The sequence below is a fragment of the Lissotriton helveticus genome, chromosome 1_1 (genome assembly GCF_964261635.1).
Source record: "Lissotriton helveticus chromosome 1_1, aLisHel1.1, whole genome shotgun sequence".
Taxonomy (NCBI): Eukaryota; Metazoa; Chordata; class Amphibia; order Caudata; family Salamandridae; genus Lissotriton; species Lissotriton helveticus.
Window position 1 is genome coordinate 852,081,648 of NC_136057.1, and position 15,471 is coordinate 852,097,118.

At 42.4% G+C, this 15,471-nt stretch overlaps 2 protein-coding genes across 2 annotated transcripts in view; one reads left to right on the forward strand and one right to left on the reverse strand.

Annotated features, from left to right (window-relative positions):
- Positions 1–170: 170 nt before the first annotated feature.
- MRPS22 (mitochondrial ribosomal protein S22) lies at positions 171–1,870 on the reverse strand. The gene has a single exon (XM_078675284.1). The coding sequence runs from the start codon at positions 1,796–1,798 to the stop codon at positions 785–787; it is 1,014 nt and encodes a 337-aa protein (XP_078531410.1). The 5' UTR covers positions 1,799–1,870; the 3' UTR covers positions 171–784.
- Positions 1,871–2,355: 485 nt separating this feature from the next.
- ARL1 (ARF like GTPase 1) overlaps positions 2,356–15,471 on the forward strand; it is an 85,164-nt gene continuing 72,048 nt past the window's right edge. Inside the window, exons 1-2 of the mRNA XM_078675295.1 lie at positions 2,356–2,503; positions 11,255–11,392. Coding sequence (XP_078531421.1) covers positions 2,500–2,503; positions 11,255–11,392 — 142 coding nt within the window. The 5' untranslated portion in view covers positions 2,356–2,499. The remainder of the gene's footprint in view (positions 2,504–11,254; positions 11,393–15,471) is intronic.

The window sequence follows — 15,471 nt, forward strand, 5'->3', positions numbered from 1 at the left end:
GGACCAATATTGGAGACTCCGAGATCATCCAGAAGGGAGCTGCTGGCTACCAGAGACAAATGTGCTTAATAACAAAGAGAACACTGTTGCAGGTATGCCATACGCCTACCAAGTGTGAATTAGCAAAGCTGACCAGATCCATTTGGCCTGTCTAAATCAAGACACCTTGCTCTTTTCTTCAACAGCAGTTTAATCATGATTTTTTTTTTAAAGTACCTTTTGAAACCTATTACAGTACAATACACTTCAAATTAAGGGGTGCTTGGAAAGTTAATCTGTTCCATGGCTTTCTTGTATGTGGGGAAAGGTGTACATTTAGGTTGTCAGGTACATATCGTTTTTTCCTCAAACTATGTTCGGATATCAGGAAAATCTGTATTGCTTGCAGCAGCACAATACAAAAACACAAAGGACTATAATTATAAATTTAAAGATAAGAATCTTTTGTAGCCAAAAAGGTTTATTTGGTATTTTTCACACTGGGAGAACAATTCACAGAGTTGACGGACTACCTTATCGTTAACCAAATTAGACTTTTCCATGATTCAGCACGAAATGAGTAGCTTTTTCTATGAATAAACTTTAACATGGTAGGCAGTAAATAGGATAAGAATCATACATCCTATGCCTACTTGCATATCTTTTCTATTTTGTCCTCCCTCTGCACTTAGTAACCAATGTGCCTAGACATGGATAAGTGAATAAGACACGCTTTAAGAGACTGTGTTTAACTGCCCTCATGTACAATCGAAATGGAAAATGCAAGTTTTAACAACGTTTGTTTTCAGGACAATGATGAGTGGCTCAATACTTCTTGCTGTGACTGAAGTGCAAGCTCTATGTAGCCAGCCTTTTGCGAGTCCGTCCTAACAAAGATTCTAATAAGTTCATGTCCATTAGCCCCCTGCTCCTTTGCCTCTTTCGAAGACATTGAATCTGGGTGGAGCATGTTATAAAGAACGATTAAACTTGTAGCATCATCCATAAAGTGTCTGTGGATCATATCGATCAGCAATCCATCAATCCGCTTCTTGGTCACCAGGTACCACACCAATCCTCCAAAATGTCTTGTTGAACGAAGAAGGTCATACTTGCCAGAAGTCTCAATATCCTCATAAGCCCGATGGTGCACTCGGATATAGTCTGGTGAATCCGGCTCAAACTGCGCGAGGGTGAGGTTTAGCACATGTTCATGCTGATCCAGGCGGAAGACAGTCAGAAGGTTCTCTTCTTGGAATATAGGCGGAGGGGTGATCCTGCGCCCCTCTCGAGGGAAGTATACTTGTATCATACGATCTCGCTCTTCCCAGGTCGCCTTTCGCAGCTGCCCATTTGGCTCTCGGACGACAATAAAGCGTTCCCTGTGCGGGGTGCTGTAGGTGATGTCAGTAAACACGAACTTGGCCGTCTCTGTCCCTTCGAGGACTTTGTCTTCTGCCAGGACATCACTGATGGGATGGCGCTCACTCAGAAGAGGGGGCATCTTTAAACGCTGCATGGCAACCACGACAGCCCGCTCTTTAGCTTCTATCAGTTGCTGGTCTGTCATGAGCTTATACTGTGGCTCCTTGAGCTCCTGCTGAATAGGTCTAAAAATCTTTTCCAGATTCAACCTCGTCATTCTCAAGAGTATACTCTGAATTTCAGAATCGTCGAAGGAAGGGCGTTTCTCGTCTGGACAGTGTGCGCCATCCGTGCACAACGCCCTGCTGCCACCAGAAATGTGTAATTTCAAGCTTGCAGATCCCCGCCACCACGAACGCGCACAGCGAATCCACACGCCGACGGAGGCAGCCATTGCTCTGGGGTTCAAGGGCGGGATCAACTGCTTTAAATCTCCACTGCACGATAACAACAGATTCGCCAATCAGTTTGTCAACAGTGACATTTAGGTGCTCGGAAAATGGGAATCTCTGTGCAAAGACTGGATTTCCACTGCATAAACTGCCACTGGACCGGTGTTCGTGTGGACGCCATCTTAGAAAAGATAGGTTTGGTTGATGTTATGGTTTAATTTGTAATATATAACCAAATCTTTTGAAGGCAGTAGCTAATACTAACACATGAAAAATAAATTTCTATTCGCATTAACAATTCTAGCCTTTAAAATATATTTTGATTACAAGATATATTTCTGGACATGTAAACAACATTGAATTTGTCATCCTTTTCAAAGATTTAATTTGCATTTTTACTAGCTAACCACCTTGTAGACTGCCAAAACGTGTTCTAACCATTCCCGCCTGTTTTCTATTCCTTCTTTATTATGGCCACCGCGTACCATATAACCCATGTCGCTGACCAGCAGTCCTTTTTTAGTGTCTATGATTTATTGCGTCTTGGCTGACGTGGAGTAGCTGCGCAGCGCTTCCGGGTTTCAGAGACATCAGGATTGTTGCGAGAAGAAGGGGCGAAGAGGCCGTGAGGTGTGGGAATTAGGTGACGGGGGTAACCAGTGCGGGAGCATCTGTAGGGGCGGTGTGGAACAGAAGCGGCACCATGGGTAAGAATCGTAAAGGGACCCAACCTGACATTTGGGAAGCCGCAATCTATATACTATGATATTAGAGGACTGGTGAGGGTTGTGGTGTTCCCCTCTTGCCACCTCGGTATCTTTATAGATTTGACGCTGGCACTCTGTATGGAAAGAGATGTCCCGTTGGCTATCCTTTCTTTGATGTTGTCGTGGCTGTTAACCCTGTTAAACTTTTGTATCTAGTTTGGTAGTACTGTTCAGTGTTGTCTCCTGTGTGACTTAGGCAGGGTGGACTCGTGCAGATTCCTGACGGGGGCTTATTTTTTGGACTATCAGTGGCTATGATCACGGGGTGGATTTGTCGTACTTGCCTCCTTGACCTGTGTATTAAATGAGTAACTCCGGACCCTCAATCGAAGACGTTAACGTGCTAACTTGTTTTTGTATGCTTTGGAGAAATCCTTTTTGTATTGCTGATTTATGAAATTTTCTGCCTTTCGAGGGGGCTACCCTAGTATGTAAGAAAGACGATGCCATCTGTTTGGTACTAATGTCTGCTGTTTGCATAGTTGGCCTTATCTTGAAAGAAGTGTTTATGTTAACATATTTGATTTTGAAAGGGCAGTCCCTTATCCGCAGGCCTATTACTTGACCTCATTTTGGATAATCTATGTCTTAACATGATGCCTCAGGATTTAGAACATAAGAATTTCCCAAGTGGTTATTGGACTCGTGTGTCATAAAAGCATTTTGTTGTGGCCTCTTGCTATCTTATTCATTCTCCCCACAACTTTATCTTGCTGCCCAGCCAGTGAAGAGGTCATTGGATGGTTGGAATGATTGTATTTATAGTTTTGTTGGGTGTTTTGCAGTCCATCGTCCTGCTGAATTCCTATTGTTTTCATAAAAGGGGAGATTTGTTGTGGCCTCTTGCTATCATATGCATTCTTCCCATAGTCTTGATGTTCCCTGCTGCTCAGCCAGTGAATGAGGTCGATGGTTGGTTGGAATGTTGATAGTGTTTGTGCTTGGATGAGTGGCCAGTCTGAGGGAGAAGGGCTGAGCAGCAAGATGCTGCTCCTGTTGGGGCTTTACCTGTAACAAAGTTAAATAAACCTACATTCATAACCTAACAAGGATCCATCATCTTTGGAACACATTTATCTCCCAGTGTTGGTATCGCACGGAAGCACTAGGTGGGACGGAAGGGACAGAAGCCGAGGGTGTGCAATAACAGTAAGACAGCATACTCCATTCTCCAGTTAACCTCTGACAACCTGTTCATGAAACAGTTTATGGCCTTCAATTTTGGTCAATACTATATACCACGATAAAATATGAAAATGATCCAAATCTGTATGAAGAGGTAAACTTAATATTCTGAGTCATTTTATGTTTTAATTTCAAGCTTGCCCTCAAATCTTTATACTGTGAGTACTTTTAGGACGTTTTAAGCTTAATTATTGCTGCATATTACATTCACCCAAGCAGGGATTTTTGAGCGATAATAACAATTGCTGTCATGTGACAATTGGAATTAGTAGTTTTTCAACTGATTGAACGAGAAAGGTATGCAAATATTTTGCTGAGTAGTAAGTAGAGTGTAACTCTTTCACCATAATAATGTGGTATCGGTCGTTTTCATTTTGCGTAGTGGGACTGGTAGAAATGAAGTTATGTTATATACACAGTGATGTGAAAAAGAAAGCACACCCTATTGAGATTATTTGGTTTATATCTTAAGAAATATGTGATCATGAGCTATTCATAATTAAATCCTAGTTCTAGATAAATGTAACCTTGTGTAACAAATACTTTGTCATGTGTACAGTTTGTTTTAATTCATTGGCGGAATCACGATATGTCATCCCTTTCAATTAAAGGGGCTTTCCCCCGAGGGGACTACTTCCCCATGATTGAGAGTGCTTTGAGTCTGCAGCGTCACCAAGGGCCAGCTTTAGCATTGGTGGATTTCTGTGCGACAATCTTTATTTGCCCCCCGCCCAATTACTTCTTTCTTAATGGATTCCCTCTCCACCACCTTCCAACTGTGCTCCTAATCTATCCATAGGCCATCTCTGACAATAATTTAACTTCTTGTATAATGCTCCTCATCTCACTGTAGGGCCAGACTGCTTTACACCACACATTTATTATAAAGAGACAATAAATCCTGCAAATATGTAAATCGAAGCTTTTCACTTAGTGCTGCAAACCACCAGTTCACAGACCTCTTCAGTGTGGCAGCCTATCTAATACTTAGTGCAGTATATCTTATACTGTGTGTAATGCATTTTTGAAATAATGATGTACATATTCGCAATACTTTTTGTCACTGGCTGGGCCTCCATATCTCATCTCCCTTTCCCCAGTGCACCAACTAGGATTTAAATCCATGACCTTTTGACTACACACTTATACCTCGAAAGTGATTGCATTAACCAACTGAACCTTCCTAGCAGGGCTATGTTTCTTCAACATATAATTTTAATTTGTATTTATTTTAATTTAAGATGTGTGTATTACATGTTATATGCAGTTACCTTTGGGTGAAAGGCCAACAATGTAGTTACAGAATATTTTGCGTTTTTTAGCTATGTGCCTTACCCTGTCACCACCCTCACTGACTCTCTCCCCATTTCTTCTCAGGATCTCAGTTGTCATACCTTTTTTTATTAATGCATTTCGAGTGCTGCTCACAAATCAGTAAACATGGCCACGAAGGGCAAAGTAAACTGTAACAAAATAAGACTTCTTTTTTAAAAATCTTTACAACATAGTCCAGCCAGTCACCAAGATATGCTGCACAGAGAAGACGAGGCACGCCAGAGTCCTCTCGGCCTCATCACTGACAATTGATGAGGGGGCTGGAGAGTCTTGCAGATAGCACCTATTGCAGGAGAATTGGCTGCAATGCCCTGAAGCCTGAGGAGCTTTTACTTTCTGCCAGGCTGGGAGCATTCAATTTCTACTTTGCTTCCCTCTACAGTGGTCACATAATAGTTTGTTAATTCTGTCTTTTGTGTTATTTATTTGTTTTAATGTTATGGTATATCTTCCTATTGATGTTTCATTGGCTCACTTTTACTACTGGAATGTGGCACAGATCTATTTAGGGGGTTCTTAAGCAGACTAGTTGTAATGTATTTGTTGATTTACCCATATGCATTTGAAAAACTTACTAACCTTATACATACATAAAACAGAAAAATGTGACAAATAGCATTCACCTCGTCATTATTTATTGGTGTATTTTGGATGTATGACGTTACAACGCAGGCTATTACAACGCCTTCCTTTACAACGCGGTTTTTACATCGCATACCATTACAACGCATAGTGCTTTTAGGCGCTGGATAGTGATTTATTTAATTTACTATTCCAACTCCAGTCCCCGTGGATAGTAGGGAAGGTGTTGGATAGTAAATTAAATATATTCCCTATCCTAGAGCGCCCCCCAGCGCAATGCGTTGTAATGGTTTGCGTTGTAATGACCGCATTGTAATGGTAGTGCGTTGTAAAAGTTTCGTTGTAAGTGATGTTTACCGTGTATTTTGTGTTTCACATCACTGTTACAAAGATAATTGTCGCTATACTTGCCTCCACATAAGCATATCAATATACACTACTTGGCAGTAACACAACATTATTTCAATAAGGTTCAGCAAATTGCATTCATCATCCTTTATAAAGATTTATTGCTCGGAATGCATGGTTTACAGGAAAATGTCAAAATGTACTTATGAAAAGGCTTTATAGCATACACACAGTGAATCAATTGAAAATAATGTGGTTTCTTTGCCTTTTTTGTCAAATGTATGCAAAATTAATAATTCTTTATGGAAGAAATAAAACTAAAATTAAGTGTTGTAGCCAAGAAAAAAATAGCTTGATACGGATTGCACCTAGTCTTGCATTGTGGTAGTTGTAGTCATTTGCTTCCATTGAAGCAACCATTTTGTTCATTTTAACCGCATGCGTGCGGGCGGAATTCCGCTCGCACGCTGAGAATTTGTAAAGCGCATGTTACATGACGAGCTGGGCTCGTCATGAGCGTGCGAGGAGGCTACCTCATGACGAGCCCAGCTCGTCATGAGCGTGGAAGGGGTTAAAGCCAAGAGCTAACATTACATAGACAGTTTTTTTAAGTTTGTTGTATGAAAGTGCTGGCTAGATTAGGGTACTGATTTGCTTTGGTACATGTGTCGATTATACCAGAGAAGTTAATGATAAGATGATGAGACTAAAGTATTCCAACCCCGGTAGAAGGGATTGCTTCAAATAAAGTTTACGTATTTGACATTCATATCTTCTCTATTTCAGTTTAGACTTTCTCAACAGAAGGGTTAAAGATTACGGGGGTACGGAGCATTCATTGTTCTCTGTCTGTGAATGTTCCTACCGTTTGACTGTATATATATTTTTATATTTATATGGTTGAGTCACTAGATGTTTGTGTGGGTGCATGGGCACCTACACTCAAGGTTATCTGCCTGTTTGGATCTCTCTGGGTGTTTGTCTTGGTCTGGGTGAGCATATATGTTTTATAGATGTGTTGCTCCATCAACTTAAATGTATGATTGTAGGACTTGACCTTTTTGGCTAAAGTTCCCTTAACTTTTTGCTTTCCCCCTAGACCGTTTTCCTGACATAGAGAGTTACCAATTTAGATGCTTTGGGCACTTTGCCACTGCTGATCAGTGTCAAAATGTACAAGTGTTCCCTATGTAAAGTGTAATGGTGATTAGTTGGCCATGATTGATATGTTTGCCTTACTAGTAAAGTCCCTAGTGATGTGCACTGTGTGTGCCAGGGCTAGTAATGTATGGGTGCGCGGAGAGGGAACTCAGGCCTGCAGGGTAGGGCCTCCGCGCAGTTTGCTAAGTTAGCATGTTGTACTGACAAGTGCAACCACTTGTCAGGCCTGACTTTTCCTTATACATACACATTGGGCACCCCAGTGGTGGGTCCCCGGTAATCCCTGGGCAGAGTGCAGAGTAGGTAAAAGGCAGGACATATACTAAGGTGTGTTTACGTCCTGTGAAAAACACTCCATTTCCTTTTTCACTGCTGAAAGGCCATCCTGCCCATAGGACAGAATGGGGGAGGCGGGGTGTTGTTTGTTAGCCTAGTTTCCTTTAAGTTTATAATATAGAGGTGAAGTTTAGTATGTATGAACTCCCAGTATCATTACACATCTTTCTGTGAAGGTGTTTTGTCACTGTGTGTTCAGAAACCACTCTTTTAGAAAGTGGCTGAGTTGTGTGCTTTAGGCATTTCTGTGTGTCTCTACTGAAATGTGGATTGTCGGATCTGGAAGGTTAGAGCATCTGGAGAGTAAGGCGAGGAGAAGCAAGGGAGGTGAAAATGCCTTGGCTGGTGCTATAAATCAATTGACCCATCTCCTGAGTGATTAAGGATCCAAACCCCCTGTATCAAAGGGAGAAAGGTGACACTGGGATGGAGACACCCAGAACTGATTTAGGGTGGGGTCAGGGACCCCTGAACACAAATGAACTTCAAAGACATTAAGGGGTACAACTATAAGAGCTGAAACCCCTGAACGTTGGAATGAAACACAAATGGATTGAGACTGAAAAGGCTTGGACCCTTTCTGTGGTCAATAGGAACCTCTGCTAAAGAAGGTACAACTGAAGAGACTGCTGTGGAAAGACCAATCCCTGCTTTGTGATCTGGGGCTGGCCTGCAGTTTGCTGTTCTAAACAAGGTAGAGGCTGTTGGGACTGTGCTTGGAGGCGCTGGGTCCCCCTGCTTGAAGAAGACTATGCTGTGTCTTGAACCCCAAGGGCCCGAGATGAGCTGGTTCCCTGTTTGGAAACACAGGAACATAAAAGTTTCAGCAGAAGTCCCAAGCAACGCTGTGTGAGTGTGCTTTTGCAGCTTGAGACCCTCAGAAGTTGTGCCTTGTGATCGTGGGCACGCAGGAGTAAGCCGAGTCTCGGACGCGCAGGGTGCGTGTCGTGGTGCAGGCCAAGGCGTTGGTGAGGAGTGCCTGGTCGTTGTGTGCACCGAAAGAAGAAGTGAGACTTGGATGCGCAGGGTGAGTGTCGTGGTGCAGCCAGGGCGTTGGTGAGGAGCGCCTGGTCATTGTGTACACCAAGTGAAGAAGTGAGCCTCAGACGCGCAGAGTGCGTGTCGTGGTGCAGCCAGGGCGTCTGTGAAGAGCGCCGGGTCATCGTGAGCACCAGAGAAGAGGCGAGTCTCGGACATGCAGAGTGCGTGTCCAGGTGCAACTTGAGGCGCTGGTGAGAAGTGCCTGGGTAGTGTGTGCACTGAATTCGAAGTAAGTCTCCATAGTGCTGAGGGGGGGGGTCTCGGTGTTCACTGAGACCGCCGGAAGCAGGGCCAGGTCATTGGGCCCTCAGAGTAAGACGGCAGCGGCCCTGACCGACAGCCCTGAAGGAGCTGAGCCGCAGGCCCGAGCTCGCCGTCCCCTTGACGGAGTTCTGGATCAAGGCCCAAGTCGTTGAAGGAGGAGAGGAGAGAGGGGTTTCGCCTCCCAGGTAACGTGGATCACCACCTGGGGTGGGGTGCGGGCTCGGAGGGACACTCTCTCGGCCTTTCGCTTCTGTTGGCTACGTGAGCCTGTTGTTTCGGCTCGGATCTCGGCCTTTGCTGACCCAAGGAGGGGCAGTACTGGGGCTGGAGTGAGAAGCAGTACTTTTGTGTCATCATTGATCCATATTGGGGGCACAACGGAGCACCTAAATTGTCGTATGACACTTTGCAATATTGCTGCTAACGAACTATCAAACTGTTGTATGATGCCTGACGAACTACATGCTTGGTGCGCTACGCACTTCGTTATTTTTCCCTTGCAGAGTACATGATTGTAATGTGGCGCGTTGCATTATTTCTTCATCGCACAGTATCTGATTATAACGTGACGCAGTGCATTATTTCTTCCCTGCACAGTACATGATTGAAGAGTGACACATTGCTTTGTTTCTTCCTAGTACAGGGCATGCTGGTAGTGATACGCATTGCATTATTCCTTCTATTGCAAAGTACATGACTGTGACGCTACGTATGGCATTGTTTCTCTGTCGCACATTACAGCTTTATGAAGATTTCAAGCAGTTGGCTTTGGCTTGAGGAGAACATACGTTTAGTAATGTCTTGGTGCATTGCAGCCTTGTAAATTACTTTTCAAGCAGTTGCTTTTGATCGGAGAGGAACATCTACTAACGACTTGAACTACTGCAGCTTTTAAAAAGATTTTTAAGCAATTGTTTCTGGCTTTAGAAGGACAGCTAGTAATGTCTTGAGGGACTGCATCTATGCGAAAGTCCAGATATACTGACTTTGCCAGTGCTTGTTCTTCTACTGTTTTTACCCCATGGAAGTGCATGTGTTTTCATGCTTGTTCCATTGCAGCTGGTTCCCGCCTCAAATACCCACTCCCTCATGGGTTTCATGTTGCACCCTCCTTCCCATCCCCAGATAAACTGTAGCTTCTTCTACTCCCCTCCTGGCTTTTTTTTCTTCTAATTTGTTGTCTTCCACCTCTTCAAGATCTCCATTTTTCTCATGTCCGCTCACTCCACATTTCCCTTCACCTGCTCACCCCCCTGCTTCTCAAATTGCGACATTCTTGTTCAATAAAAAAAATTGCATAAAATGGGGTCCAGCAGCTCCTGTTGGTTACCAGGCTGCTCATTGTTTTATTATAATTTTTAAATATGCTTTCGAACATCTTTAACATCCATTTTTATTTACCACTTCAAGATTGGTATCTGCCGTCTTGGAACAGTAAGTATAACATTTGAAAAACAGCTACATCATGCTATGTGTGCATTGCAGAGCTTACACTACAACATTTTAAATTCTTGCCGTAATAAGTATTAAGAAGTGAGCAATTAGTGTATATTCTATAAAAAAAGAACTTGATGTAAGAAGGAGTTTAATTTTATAAATCTGTATAAATGTTTAAAATGCCTTTTCCCAGTAGAATTATAAAAGTGCTGGAGAGAGCTAGTGTAGGCCAGAGCTTTATTGCCGAAGTTTTTAAATGCAATTTATCACTTCAGTTACCTGAGAAGGTTCTAACTAAGTAGACATACTTCCTAACCGTTTCCAGCATTTCATTGCCCATATGCCATTTATATTTCAGCCCTCTTTTCCATATGCCATTTATATTTCAGCCCTCTTACTTGCCACCAGAAACTAAGAGTTTTGTTTTTAATAGATTAATCTTTAACCCGTTCCATGCTGCCGTCGGCCATTGGCCGACGGCTGCACTACCTCGCTGGTGCTGCCGTCGGCCAATGGCCGACGCGGCCCCAGCCGTTTTGCGGAGGTGCGGCACTTCCGCAAAATCGGGGGCGCAGCCGAGGGGTTAAGAAATGCTTTTCAGCATGTTTATGCAACACCCTCCGGTTTCTTTGTAGGCCCAATTGAGTGAGCTCAAACAGAATGATATCATCTGCAGGTGATGCATGCGCAAATGTATGCCATCATGCTGGCCAGCCGCAGCATCACAAAGCATGTATTTGCATGCTTAACGCTGCATGCACATGCAGGCATCATTGCGCTTTTTTATTTTTGTTGTTTCCATTGGCAGGAAGCATTTTATGTTTTACTTCTTGCTGATGTTTAACAGCATCAACAAAAAGCAATGCCGGTACTTCTGCATTGTTGCTAGAAGGCAAGACCTTTTGACTTTGCCGGTGATTGTTTCACTTAATTTCATATTTGGAGTGTTTGTGTTTTATGTGAATTTGTAATATTCCATTTTGTCTTTTCCTTTTTTTCTAGGTGGCTTTTTTTCAAGCATCTTTTCCAGTTTATTTGGAACCCGGGAGATGCGAATTTTGATTTTGGGCCTTGATGGTGCTGGGAAGACAACAATTCTATATCGGTTACAGGTTGGAGAGGTGGTCACAACAATTCCCAGTGAGTTCATGTTTAATATTAAAGTCTAAACTGAATATGTTAAATAAGTTCAAATCTGTTTTGGCCCATTTGCGATTTATTGATTTTTTTTCCCGCTTACACATGTATTACTAATTGTTTAGCCTTAGGGATCTTTGTAGCAATCAACACTTTCCATTTTTACATTTGTGATTACTATGTGTTATCTCAGCTTTTTCTTTGTGTTTTTAAATGCTGAATTATAAATTTGTAGTAAAGGTGATAATTCCACGTATTGCAGTGCTCCCCAAACATTTTAGTACCACAACCCACTTTTTAGTATGGCAATCTTTCGTAACCCACCTAGCTTTAACGGACATGCAGCAGGTGTTTTTTTAATGCAACTACAGCATCATGTGGTGACACACTGTTATTTGCAGATAGCGCATTTTCTATTGAAATGGCTGCCAAATTTACACAAACATACTATTTATCGATAAAACTATATTGCACGCAAATGATATTTGGAAATTGGGTTTTAGTGAATAGTATTTGTGCAACACTAAGTAAAATATCCTGATTTGTTCTAATCCTACTTAAATCTTTGCTATCATACTTCAGAATTACAAAAAGATGTGCTTCATTTTGCTTTGCTAAACTCTGAATGTTTACAGTTAATTTACAGGTATTTACATTTTGGTGTGTTAAGAAAAAAAATGACACCCTCCAGCTTTCCTTACTCCGGCAGAATTGTTACATAATTCACTTTATTTTTCTTTGTCTGAATGAAAAGTGAGAGGCGTTTATAAACGGCAGCCTCCGTGTTAAAAAATAAGCAGCAGAAAACATAGCCTGACATTTGACCTCGGTCTATTAAGTACAATAAATTTGACATGATGATAAATAGAGAATTTCAAGGCATCTTTTTTTAATGCCTGGACTTTCGCGACCAGCCAAAAATCTCTTTGCGACCCACAATTTTGGAAACATTGCCTTAAATCATGCAAGTGTGTATTTTTTAAAGACCATGGATACAATTGTAACGGATATTAATAAGATGTCAGACAACTTTAAGAGACCTTTGTAGTTATGATTTACTTGAAAAGAAAATGAAAAACAATTGCAACTTGATGGGACGAGCACATCTGTCATTAGTATCTCAGGCCCCTGGTTAAAAATACTTTGCACTTTTGCTGTATGCTATGGGATGTTTTTGGAAATGTATTTTAGAATGAAAACAATCGCTCTGTCCTTCCTGGGATATTGCCATCAACATATTTCTGTCACAGATGAGGTTTCCGTTTGATAGAAATGCGAGTAGTATAAGTGGCATGCCCCAGGCATTTTTTCCTGCCTTTTCTTGTGAAAATAGAAAACGATGCACAAATCCGCTACTTGCCCATGTGGTATGATAATATAGGATGCTTGTCAAACCTTTCTGTTATGGATTCCTCCTTGCTTCTCAGACCAGTGTTGCGGCCTGCTTCTTTTTTTTGCACATTCTGATAGTCTTTGCATATAGGCTTTCCGCCGTATATAGACTTTCCGCCGTAAAGTGACTGTTGTAAACACACTTCTGTCTTCAAGACTGAACCACAGAAATCATTTCTGCCCGTGTTTAGTAAGTTATATTAAAACAACAAAAGGTGATGGGTGGAATGTTTGCAAGTCTCGGCTACTAGCAATGGTCTGGGTCAGCATTCCAAACCAAAATTTTCAGGAAACTGAAAATGATGCCAATTTAGCCTCACCCACCAATGTCACACGTGGTAGCAGGGTCAGACAAAATGACCAGTGCTATAGAGGAAATTAATTCCCTGGAAAGAAACTTTGTTTAATGCAAGCCGTCTGCTGGCTAATGGTGAAGAGCTGCCACCCAGCGTGGGACACCAATCATCATGCACTCCATACATGATGGCATGAGAGTGCTTACTGATGATAATAGTGGTAAGGAGATCCTCCTAAGAATGTCCACAGCTTTGAAGAGCGTAAACCATTATGTTGCCCTACCACATGAATGCTGCTAAAATCTGCAACAAGACCGTTGCTTAGTGTTAGAAATGGGGTCTTTAGATGGCAGTGGCTTGCACCCTGTCCAAGCATGGACCCTTATTCTAGTCTGGGTAAGAGATTTGCACACCCAAGGTAACCCCTACTCACCGCCTTGTTAGCTTGGTGCGCACAGTCAGGCTTATCTCCGAGGCAAGGTGTAAAGCATCAAACCAGTTAAAAAAAATTACTAGTATTTAACTGAATCAAACAAGACCAAAACGACAAAAATCCAACATAAACAAGCAAATATTCACCTTTAAAAGGTAAAAAATAGTTTGCTCTTCAGGAAACTATGGATGTGTCGCCTTTATCACAAAGTACCTGGGATGCATCAAAATTAAAGCCGAAAACCGGTGAAAGGAAAGTGAGGCGCTGGAAAAGCAAAGAGATGTGTCTATTCCTTACTCCCAGGGGAGGTGACATGTCAGTTCCTTACTCCTGGGGGCGGTGATGCATCGGTTCCTTACTGTGAGGGGAGGTGATGTGAATATTTCCAGACACTTGGCCCCGGCTCCTTACTGCTGATCCACGTCGATGAAGAACTTGGAGCACAGATGCAATGCGTTGAAAAGCCAGATGCTCTGGGTCGATGCTGCGAAACAGGCGCTGTGTCAATTTTCCAGCTGCTTGGTAGGTGATGCTTTGATTTCTTCAGCTGCCTAGCAGGGCCACCATTGTAGTCGGAGTGGGTGCCACGGGTGCCGATGACTTGCATTAAAACAGCCTTCTGGCTTCCCAACAGGCACTGCGGCGATTCTTCGGCTGCCCTGTGGCGCTGCATAGGTACTGCACGGTGGGAAAAACAGGCTCTGAAGGTGGATGCATGGATTTATTTAAGTTCTTGCAGCAAAGCAACCACTCCACCCACCCCCCAAGAGCCCAGAACAGGAATTGGCACAACGTGGCAGGTCAGAACTCCCAGCAGAGGAGTTCAGGGGCTGCAGACAAAGTATTTGATGGCCCTGAGACTTCCTAACAGGAGTCCAGCACACACAGGCCCTTGGAGAACCTTTGCAGGCAGATACAGCAAGCACAGTCCAGTCCTTTCACTGCCCAACACAGAAGCAGCAGGCTGTAGGCCAGCACAACACAGCAACAATCAGAGTGGCAGTTCCCCTCCTACAGCTTCTCCAGCTCTTCTTGGCAGAATCTCCTCTTAGTCCAGAAGTATTCTAAAAATATGGGGTCACAGCGCCAGTATTTATTTATACCAGTTTCTGCCTTTTGAAGTAGGTACACTTCAAAGGAAAGTATTTGTAGTGCACAGAAAAAAGATATGGGGAAAAACACGCCAAAGATGCCAGGTCTAACACTTAGATTGTCTGATCCCTAGCAGACTTAAATGAAATTGCTGCCCCACCCCCGCCATGTTCATACCTAAACCTCTCTGTCGTGGCAATCTTCATATCGTCCCCTATCCTTGTGTTTCGTGTGTTTATTATTGCAATATATTTCTGTAATTACATCAAAGCTTGAGCTGTGTCCGTATTATAATTGTTTATTGTTGCAATTAAGTATATTATTCTAAGCCCCTTAAATGCTGAGCACAGATTGAGCATTTGGAACAAATTTTGTATTTCTATTTGACAGAGTTCACAAAGAGTAGAATTAGAATAGGTAATATTCCAACTCATCGTGGGGGTATTAAGAGGTACATTCTTTATAAGAAAAATCATAATAAAATGCCTAAAATTATGGGAAATTCGAAAAGAAAGCTCAGGTTGTACTTGGCCAAATTGAGTATCGGAACATATGCTGATATGCGTTTTCATCAAAGAGCAGTGCCCACTATCTAGAGAATAACTTAACTGTACAGTGTGAGTTCTAAGGACAAATCCAAAATGCCCAGAGGACCATAAACTAAGACCATCCATGTTCCAGTTAAAATATTCAAAGGCTATTTTTTACATTTCTTCTAAAAATCACACCGTCACTTGATTATTTCACAAGATCTTCCTATATAGGGGTCTTAAAGATGAATTTGGTGTATGCAGACGTTTATACCTCCATCAAATTGTTTGCGAGAGCTTGAAAAATGTATCAGAAAGGCCAAGTTCAAATCCAATTAT